Source organism: Propithecus coquereli, unplaced genomic scaffold, assembly GCF_000956105.1.
Source record: "Propithecus coquereli isolate 6110/MARCELLA unplaced genomic scaffold, Pcoq_1.0 Scaffold155, whole genome shotgun sequence".
NCBI lineage: Eukaryota > Metazoa > Chordata > Mammalia > Primates > Indriidae > Propithecus > Propithecus coquereli.
In genome coordinates, this window is record NW_012139969.1 from 3,870,627 (window position 1) to 3,881,263 (window position 10,637).

A 10,637-nucleotide genomic window follows, 5' to 3' on the forward strand; every position below is an offset into this window, starting at 1 on the left:
TTGGGTGTGGGCAGGATCCCAAGTAAGAAAAAAACAGCCATAAAAGAAATGATTGACAGATTTGACTAAATAAAGATTAAAATTTTTCACTACAGAGTAATAGATACCATAATCAGAGTGAAACACAAGATAAAGACTAATATTTTCAATAGATGTGAGCTGAAAATGGTTATTACTCTTACATGAGTTCTTAAACACAATTGAAAAATGGCAAATTCACAGAAATAGCACAAAGAATAATAAAAATTAGTGGTCCGGAAAAGGCAAATAAAAAAGTTATACTAAAAATTAAGTACATTCATAATATTTAATTATGGTAAGGGCATGGAGAAAGGGTTCTTTCACGTACTTTTGGTGGGAGTGTAAATTGGTGTAATGACTTTAGAAAGGAATTTTGCTTTATTTTTCAGAATTTGAAGTGTGCATTCCATTTGACCTACAAATTCTACTTCTAGGAGTCTACCCTACAGAAATATTTACATAAGTCTGAAAGGATATACATGTTAGGATATTCATGGAAGCATTACTTGTTGGAGTAATGCTTTCTTTAAGTTTTCTTCTCCAAGAATTTGCTCTGTTTCTTCCAGAATCAACTTTTCCACTTATTTATCTTGGGCTTTCTCTTTCATGCTATGTGGGCTTTTTAAAAATGTCTGGTGATCCTTGGTTGTCCATTCATGTTATTTTCAGTTATCCATTGATATTTAAGGCAAAGGCAATGGGAGGGCTTCCAGAGAACCCTGTGCACATCAAGGCTTGTTAACAGGCCAAGGTCTACAGGGTGAGAGAATGGGGCACCCGTCAGCAAACTGCTCCTTTCTCCATCCAGAATGAATATTGCAATCTCAGAGCACCAACCTCTCACCCATGCTCTGCTTTCCTTGAGTTTCTGGAAGAGGAGGTAATGCCAGCATTCTGAATATGTATGTGGGGCTCCTCTTCCATAGACAGGTTTTTTATTCATTCTCCCATTTTCAGTCCCATTCTCCTCTTCTACTCTCCATCTTACCTGCTGCCACCCAGGCTCAGAGGCTCCCAGGACTCTGCCTTGCAGCCTGAGCCCTCCTCGTTCCAGTCCCCTCTGCGCACCTAGGCTGCGACCTCCTCTGCTCTCTCTGTGAGGGAACATTCTTCCATCTGCTTTCTGTCTTCCAAAAATTTGTTGAAATCATTCGTCCACTGATGTCCCCCTCTTTAGTCTTCTTGGTGGTTGTAAGTTATATCTTTTTTTTTTTTTTTTTAAAAATCCCTTTAGTATCATTTTGATGGAATCTTGGGAGGAAGGGAAGAAAACCTCGTGTGCTCAGTCTGCCATCTGGAACCCAAAATCTAAAGTGTGATTTGTAATATTTGAAAATTGGAGACAATCTCAACATCCTTCAATAGGAAAGTGCCTAAATAAATTATATTATATCTGTTGTATGGAATATTCTGCACTCAAAAAAATAATGAATAAGCTTTCTATGTATTGATATGAAAAGATGCCCAAGCTATAATATTAAAATAGAGAAGCAAATTGGAAAAGATGTGTGTAGTAATGGCAATTAAAAATAGATATTAATTTGCACTTACACAAAGGACTACTGTTAAAAGGACTACTATTTAACTTCGAGTGGTCTTTACACCTGAAGGCAGTGGACCAAGTGTAGGGTTGGCATAAAGAGGAAATTTCACCTTTTTGTTCTGTATTGTCGATATTGCTTGAAACTTTTACAATGCCTATGAAAAAAATCCTTGGGATTAAATGTCATACAAAGGTAAGACATACCATTATTTAAAATTTCAATTTTTCCCATGTAGAAAACTGCTCAATGAATATATTAAAGTTTGCAAATTATAAATGATCTGTGATACTTCTTGATTTTTTAAATGCTAACCATTATCATTGTTTAAAACTTTTAGGAGAACACGCTTGAAAGTAAATGTATTGCCTGTTTATTTTTGAAAGCTTACAGATCTTTAAAAATTCCTTCCAAGTTTAAAACTCTATGACAATGTAACATGTTGGCAGGTAGTACATGTCTTGTATAATCAGTTTTTACTTGGTATGCTTTTATATCTGATTTCTTAACTGTTGCATAATGACATTAGTAAACCGAACTGACTGAACTATGCCAAACTTTGATATTTCAGCTAAAATGATTTTATAATATTTTATTATTAAGAAAGGGGCAAGTAATACAAAATGTCAGTCATTTTAATAAAATTAGTTTGAGCCTTTTTTCCAAATTGCAGAGTTCAGAATAATTCACATTCAAAAAGAGAATTCATAGCTTAAAACAGATATAGGGTCCTAAAGTCTTTCCCATTAAAAAAATCTAGGAATCTAGAACCCACTAAACAATCTCTATTTTGAAGCATGTAAACAAATTCAAATAAACAGAAATTTGGAGCTCAGTTCTGCAGAGTTTTATGAATTTCCAACCTAAAATGAGACAAATAAACATCTTATCTTCTGAAATATGTGCACTGTTAAATGTCATGGTTTCTCCAGCTTTTCTCAGAGAAAACAGTAAGCATCGTGGTGAATTGACCTCTTCCCCCAGCTCTGCACAGGCCAATCCTCCCGAGTTATGGGGCAAGGGCCAGACCTCAGGCCTTCAGAATCGGAGTCTAATAGGCCAAGTCTTGATGGTCAAACTAAATTAAGCCATAAATTCAGGGTCAGGTTTAATGCACCAACACTATTAACATAATAGCCAGGATTTCTGGTATGCATGCCTCTCCTTCTTCTATTTACTTCTGGATTTTTAAATTTCAATTTTCACATCTTACCTCTATAATTGCATCTCGTATAATTGTAAGTAACTCCAAATCCTTTTTGAAGCAAGCAAAGTAATAATGTTCAGTTTTAAAGTCAGAAAACCATGTATGTGAAAATGCTTGAGAGACTGAAGCACTATGTATGTATAGTCTGACTGCTATTATTAATTGAGGAGCTGAGGATAAGTCCTTTAAATATTGAAGCCTTTAGAAAATCCTTTAAAATGAGGTGATTAAACCATCTTCTCCAGCACTAATAATACAAGTCTGTTTTCACAGAAATTTCTTTTCTGTTGCTATCCCATTTGGGCAGTCTTTAAAAAGTACCAAGTATTTCACAAGGAAAGTTTGATTTGCATTACAAATAACTAAAGGTAATTCTGGAAAACAACAGGAGAATGCAAAAAAACTTGTAAAGTTGTGCAATTTTTAAAAGCAGCGATACAGCTTTGAACTATTCATTTCCTTTATATTGCCTATTCTGCAGAACAAACTTATGCAAATGGGTGAGTCAATATTGTGTATCAAGTCAAATTTTATAGAAAATACAGTTTACATAGCACCAGAAATCACAAGGTAAGAAAACTGACACCTTCATTGTTACCTGGAAAATTATGGAGAAACCCATCACATATCTCTTTGGAGAAGATTTCAATGTTTGACAACGTATGACGTAAGAAACAGTTGCCGGAGAGTTCAGAAATTGCTAGATATACCTATGCTCTAATGGCTTGCAGATAATCTCAAGCAATCCCATGCATACTAACTTTTAAAATATACAGACTTCACAGAGCAGGAGACTCAGCAGGAAAAGTGGGTTGGATAAAGAGAAGCCCTGTGAGGAGAAAAAGACCATCCCGACCGGCGTACACTTTAAAAGGGTGAACGTTATGCTACGTGAATCGTATCTCAATTTAAAAAAAGAAAGGACTAAACAGAGCATCCCCTGTGACTTAAATGCTACGGACGGAAGCTCATGTTCATCCCCTCTGGCATCTCCTTTCACCAGAGCCTGCTCTATTGTTTCTTCTCTCTCGCCTTCCTCTGTCCACGTGGCATCATGTAACACTGCCGTGGACCTATGGATTTCCCATGCACCCTACTGATTTCTGGGCATTGGACGTTGAACTTGACTTTCTGAATCATCTCCCCATTGACTCTTGGTACATTCATTTTCCCTCTGTCTCCTCTTCATCTTTTTCAGGGAGAGAGGGAATTTCTGTTCCACAAAGTTTTGGTGTCCTGACAAGCTCTTGGAGACAAAAGAAAGGGAACAAACATCTGTCAACTGCCTAGTAAGTGTCAGGGGCTCTGCTGGGTCCTAAACAGCTGTTATCCTACTGATTCTCACGACTACCTATAAGGGCAAGATTCTTATTCCCACACTCCAGATGAAACGCCAAGGCTCTGAGAGCTGTTTCCATTCAGAGAGCTGTTTCCATTCAGACATCCAGTGGATATTCACCCAGAATACCTGTTTTATCTTCAGTGGGCACAGCTTGAAAACTGCTTACTGAATAGGCCTAACTATAGCCAGGGAAAAATTACTAAAAACAACACAAAGCTAATAAGAAGTGGCATTATTTGCTGGTACATTTGGACATAATCACACTTCAAATAATCCCCACAAGAACATTTTCCATTCTAGGAGACAGGATGTTTATGGAGATGTGATCTCATAATAGTACAAAAGAAAGGAGGAAACACACAAAGGCTATTTTTTGTTATTAAAAATAACATGCAAAGCACTCACTGGGAAACTAGGCTTTCTGCCACTTTGGCGGCTCCCGGGTTTGCCAGAGCAATTGTAACAGTTTTCTATTTTAATTGGGTTTATCTCAGAGTCCCATCTGCCATCCCTTCCTTCTCCAGCCAATAAAACCAGGTGAAGTTAGTTTTGGCTGCTTCTGGGTGGAGAAGAAAGAGATGCAGAATATGGAGTTCTTGAGTCTGCGGCTATCTTCTGGGATGATCCAGATATTTGAAAGTTGCAAACTTAGTGGTTTTTCAACTGCTGCAGCCACTGACCCAGAGCAACTCAGGTTCTGAGACTGCCCGTGGGTATTATCTCTTGACAGGCTACCACACCTGGACCTAGACTGCCTGGGTTCGAATCCCAGCTCCACCTCTTTATGGCTGTGTGACCTTGGCAGGTTACATAATCTCCCTGTGCCTGTTTCCTTATCTGTAAAATGGAGATAAGCACAGCTCCTATGCCCTAGGGCTGTTGAGAGGGTTCAAAGATTTAATACACAGAAAACATTAAGAATAATGCCTGGCACATAGTTTATGCTGGATAAGTTTCTGTTCAATATGTAATTGAAATATCAAAATGAATACTGTTGTTCATTAAATGACTTTAAGGATTGGCTCCCTTAGATTATTTTGTTAGTTTACTTGTTCATACTTACATGAATTAGAAAATTGGTAAAAACTAATTTGTATGACTGGTTTGCATTGGATGGGATGCAAAACTTAGAAACTTAAAAGAAAGTATCAACAAAGATCTCTTTTTGTAGGAAAGTTGATTAAAAATGGTTTCTCCATATTGATGATATTGTTCAAAATGAATGCCAAGAGGTTGTACAGCTGTTCTGAAGACACACACACTACTAATGTAGAGGCCTGTTGCCCCAGGCAGATGAAGCAGAAAGAAGAGAAAAATGACTTTTGCTTTAGACCTCTGGGGAGTGAGAGTGCAGATGGGACCAACTGTCCCTGGCCACCTCAAACCCCAACAGAGCCAAGACTGGCAGATCACCGGGCTTCGCAAAGAACCTCTCCCATCTCAGAGCAACAATTTGGTCTGTTACCCATTTCATAACCATGTTTCTCTTGGGAGGAGCAAAGGCTGGTTTAAATGTGTAGATATTAAAACATTTTTTGTGAGTGGTGAGAGATATGGATCCCATTTCAATCTTCTACATGTGGTTATCCAATTTTCCCAGAACCATTTATTTAATAGAGATTCTTTTCCCCCGTGTATGTTGCTGTCTACTTTGTCAAAGATGAAATGGCAATATGTGCATTGTTTTATATCTGGGTTCTCTGTTCTGTTTCTTTGGTCTATGTCTCCATTTTTGTGCCAGTACCATTCTGTTTTGGTTACTATAGCCTTGTAATATAGCTTAAAGTCTGGTAAAGTGATGCCTCCAGATTTGTTTCTAGATACCGGCCTAGGCAAAGAATTTATGAAGAAGACCCCAAGAGCAATCACAATAACAACAAAAATAAATAAATGGGACTTGATTAAATTAAAAGCCTTCTGCACAGCCAAGGAAACAATCAAAAGAGCAAATAGACAATATATGGAATGGGAGAAAATATTCGCATGCTATATATGTGATAAAGGGCTAATAACTAGAGTCTACAAAGAACTCAAGCAAATCAGCAAGAAAAAAATCAAACAACTCCATTAAAAAGTGGGCAAAATACATGAACAGAAACTTTTCAAAACAAGATAGACTAACGGCCAATAAACATATGAAAAAATGCTCATCACTAATCATCAGAGAAATGCAGATCAAAACAACTATGAGATATCACCTAACCCCAGTGAGAATGACTTTTATCAAAAAGTCCCAAAACAATAGATACTGGTGTGGATGCGGAGAGAAAGGAACACTTATACATTGATAGTGGGAATGCAAACTAGTGCAACTTCTATGGAAAATAGTATGGAGATTTCTCAAAGAACTAAAAATAGACCTACCATTTGATCCAGCAATCCCGCTACTGGGTATTTACCCAAAGGAAAAAAAATCATTTTATCAAAAAGACACTTGAACTAGAATGTTTACTGTAGCATAATTCATAACCACAAAGATATGGAATCAACCAAAATGCCTGTCAATTCATGAGTGGATTAATAAAATGTGGTATATCTACACCATGGAGTACTACTCAGCCATAAAAAATTAAAAATACCTTTTGCAGCAATCTGGATGGAACTGGAGACCATCCTCCTAAGTGAAGTATCACAAGAATGGAAAAACAAACACCACATGTACTCACTATTAAATTGGAACTAACTGATCAGTACTCATGTGCAAAGATGGAAGTAAAACTCAACGTAAATCATGTAGTTAGAGCAGGGAGAAGGAGATGGATGAAATCATACCTAATGGGTACAATGTACAGTATCTGGGTGATGGGCACACTTACAACTTTGACTCAAGCACTGCAAAAGCAATCCATGTAACCAAAACATTTGTACCCCTGTAATATTCTGAAATGAAAAAAAAAAAAACACATTTACTTGCAAGAAGGACTTTTTTTTTTACTTTCTCCATGCAAGCTTCTTAGGCAGGCCAGGTGGCACCTTGGCATTCCCCACTTTCTACATGACCCAGGACCTCTGGACACTGCTGTGTCTATCTCACGATTCTGGAAGGAATAAATCAACTGGCAGTGACAGATGGCTTTCTCTGGAAAAATACCAAGCTTACCCAAATAGTTGTTGCTCTTGTACATCTCAGTAATGTTGATTTTTGTGGCTCCTTGGGGAATCTCCACAACACGGTGGTAGCCCAGGCTGGTGAGGGCATGCTTAAACACGCCCGACACGACCTGACAGCCAGTGTTGTCACCTCCACACACCCCGCATTTATCCACAACTTTGTCGGAGCCTAGGTAGTCGTCACAGCCAATGCTCTGTAAAGAGGTAGAAAACAAAAGACTCTTGTAGCATGTATCAGGAGCATTTGAGGGAAGGAGGAGAGAAGGGACAATTGAAGATCAATGGGCGGGACTCGAACTGACCTTCCTTCCCCCTCTTCCTTCTCCGGTTCATGCTACTCTTGAAACTCAACAGATATTCCTAGAGTACCTACTCTGGGCAAGAACCTTCTCTTATAGCTATTCATGAAATATACATCCTAGGAGTGGGGTGGGGGCCACAGACAGTGCACAAGACAAGCAAATAAAACAGAGTATGTCTGGGTGGCAGTAGATGATCAGGAAAGAAATAACAGGGAAAAAGAATAGGGAGGATGTGGGGGGCTAGAAATTTATTTACACAGGTTGAACAATGAAGTTGTTCTGCAAATCCCCATTACACTCTGGGAGAAGAGAGGATGGTCCATGCTGGGATTTTTATATGAAAAATCTCTTTATAACCATGACCTCAAATTGGCATTTACCCCCCAGGTCTTCCTTTCTAAATCACAGACACCACAAACACTTTGCAAAGTACCCCCGAAAAGTAGTGCTCCCTGGCCCAGTTTCTTAGGAAATTGAATAAAATGGTTTGAGAGCTGACCCCCCACTGGTAGCCATGGCTCTGCAGAGCTGAGCAGCGGGACTTTTGCTTGGTTACCCCAAAGCACTTTTCCTGAAGCAGAAGGATAAGGGTGAGCAAGGGCCCGAAACATCAACAAACTGATGAGTAGCTTCTAAGTTGGGGAGCATTCTTTGTACAGCCAGTCTCATCAGTGTTTAGAGGAATTCTGACTTTCCTGAATTTCCCTCCAAAAGAATCTCCTCATTACTCATTCTAAGATCTTTTGGCTTTATCTTCCCCCTCCTCATTCATGTTTGTGTGGGGCAATTTTATTTTGTATAAAACATTAAACTTTGGAACAGAATGGAATGATCCTCGTGGAATCCTTTCCCACTTCTGGAGGCTTCCTACTTCTGATTCATGATTATATGTCCTGAATCCCAAGTTGAGACTCATGTTCTGAACAGAGCATTTCTGTGGGTAGGTGGAAGTGAGCAGATTGTAGTTTACACAATGAAATATGGGGATTACAGGATTATTCACTGGGTTATGAGGATATGGAAAGATCAGAAAGGTATTTTAAAACTTGAGACACATGTTCGTTAAATCATAGGCTTGTCTGGGTTCTTGAATTTTAAGAGCAATCATCAGACCACATCTTAGGGACAAAGTGGTCAGCAAACAACTCAAAGTCCATTTTTGATTTTGTCATACAACCCTGGGTCTGGTGCCATGGGTCCTACAGGTAAAATCCTACAGGCAGAGTCAAATCCAAAAGTGTTCATCCTTTCCCCTCTAACTTCACTCTTGATTGCCATCTTTCTGCAGGCAATATAATTCTGCTTTATTGCTTCCATATTCCTGAGTGTACTGTCCATCAGTAATAACTGGTCTCTTTACAAATAGCTTCTCTGTAAAACATTATTTCTGACAATAATAGGACATCATCTCAATATGTTTATCCACTCAGATTAGTCTTTCCAAATGCCAGGCTTGCTATGTATTTCTCCTCCCTTAAATATTTCTTGCCTCTGCTCCATGCCCATTTTAGCAGAAAAATCAGGAAATTTTTTTTTTGTGGATGATTTCCATATTCTCATCCCCTTGGATTTTCCCTTGTGCTGAAACAAACAAAACAATGCCACCACCAACAGCTGTTTTAGAAAGTAGAACCCGTGTAGTCAAGGCAAGATTTTAACTGAACCATATACAAAAATTAACTAAAGATGTATTAAAGACCTGAAACCATAAAAATTCTAGAAGAAAAATGCCATAAAAAGTCTTCTGGACATTGGCCTATGCAAAGAATTTATGACTAAGACCCCAAAAGCAAATACTACAACAACAAAAATAAATAAATGGGACTTAATTAAACTAAAAAGTTTCTGCACAGCAAAGGAAATAACCAACAGAATAAATAGACAATCTACATAATGGGAGCAAATATTTACAAACTGTACATCTGGCAAAAGGCTAATATCCAGAATCTACAAAGAACTCAAACAAATCAGCAACAAAAAAACAAATAACCCCACCAAAAAGTGGTGGGTGAAAGACATAAACAGATTTTTTTTCAAAAGAAGATAGAGAAATGTCCAATAAACATATGAAAAAATGCTCAACATCATTAATCATCAGAGAAATGCAAATTAGGACCACAATGAGATACCACCACCCCTCTTAGAATGGCCATTATTAAAAAGTCAAAAAACAATAGATGTTGGTGCAAATGCTGTGAAAAGGGAATGCTTATACACTGTTGGTGGAATGTAAACTAATACAACCTCTATGGAAAACAGTATGGGGATTCCTCAAAGAACTAAATGTAGACCTACCATTTGACCCAGCAATCCCACTACTGGGTATCTACCCAAAGGAACAGAAGTCATTTCATAAAAAAGACACCTGCACTGGAATGTTTATTGCAGCAAAATTAACAATTACAAAGATATGGAATCAACCTATGTGCCCATCAAGTCATGAATAGATAAAGAAAATGTGGTATAAATATACCATGAAGTACTATTCAGCCATTAAATGGAATGAAATAATGTCTTTTGCAGCAACATGGGTGGAACTGGAGACCATTATCCTAAGTGAAATATCTCAGAAATGGAAAAATAAACACCACATGTATTCACTTATAAGTGAGTGTTAAGGGATACACACAGTCATAAAGCAGTGTAATGGACATCTAAAACCAAGAAGGAGGGAGGGTGGGAAGGGGGTGAGGGATAAAAACCTACCTATTGGGTACAATATACATCCTTCTGGTGACAGGTACACTGAAAACCCTGACTTCAGCATTATACAATTCATCCATTTAACAAAATACACTTGTACTCCCTAAATCTACTGAAATAAAAAACAAATAAAATAAATACAGGGTGTCCCAAAAGTCTTCGCACAAAGGAAAAATTTTGTAAAATTTAATAATGAATATTTTGTAAATAAAGGTACATTTAGCTACAATTTCCCATTTTCTCTCTGTATGGCGACATTTGGGACATCCTGTAGATTAAAAAAGATTCTGATCAAATTAAGGAGATGCCTCGGAATGTGCCTGGTGGAGAAGATGGATAGGAAAGTAGGTCGGCGCCTACCCCCTGCCCTGTCTCGTGATATCTGACCCTCTTCCCCTGTCCCAGCCTCC

The 10,637-nt window shown here is 38.1% G+C and overlaps 1 protein-coding gene across 2 annotated transcripts in view; it reads right to left on the reverse strand.

Annotated features, from left to right (window-relative positions):
• Window positions 1-10,637, reverse strand: part of THSD4 (thrombospondin, type I, domain containing 4) — a 655,655-nt gene that overhangs the window by 126,146 nt on the left and 518,872 nt on the right. For both annotated transcript variants that reach the window (XM_012640568.1, XM_012640569.1), the window contains one exon: window positions 7,212-7,416. In XM_012640568.1, coding sequence (XP_012496022.1) covers window positions 7,212-7,416 — 205 coding nt within the window. The remainder of the gene's footprint in view (window positions 1-7,211; window positions 7,417-10,637) is intronic.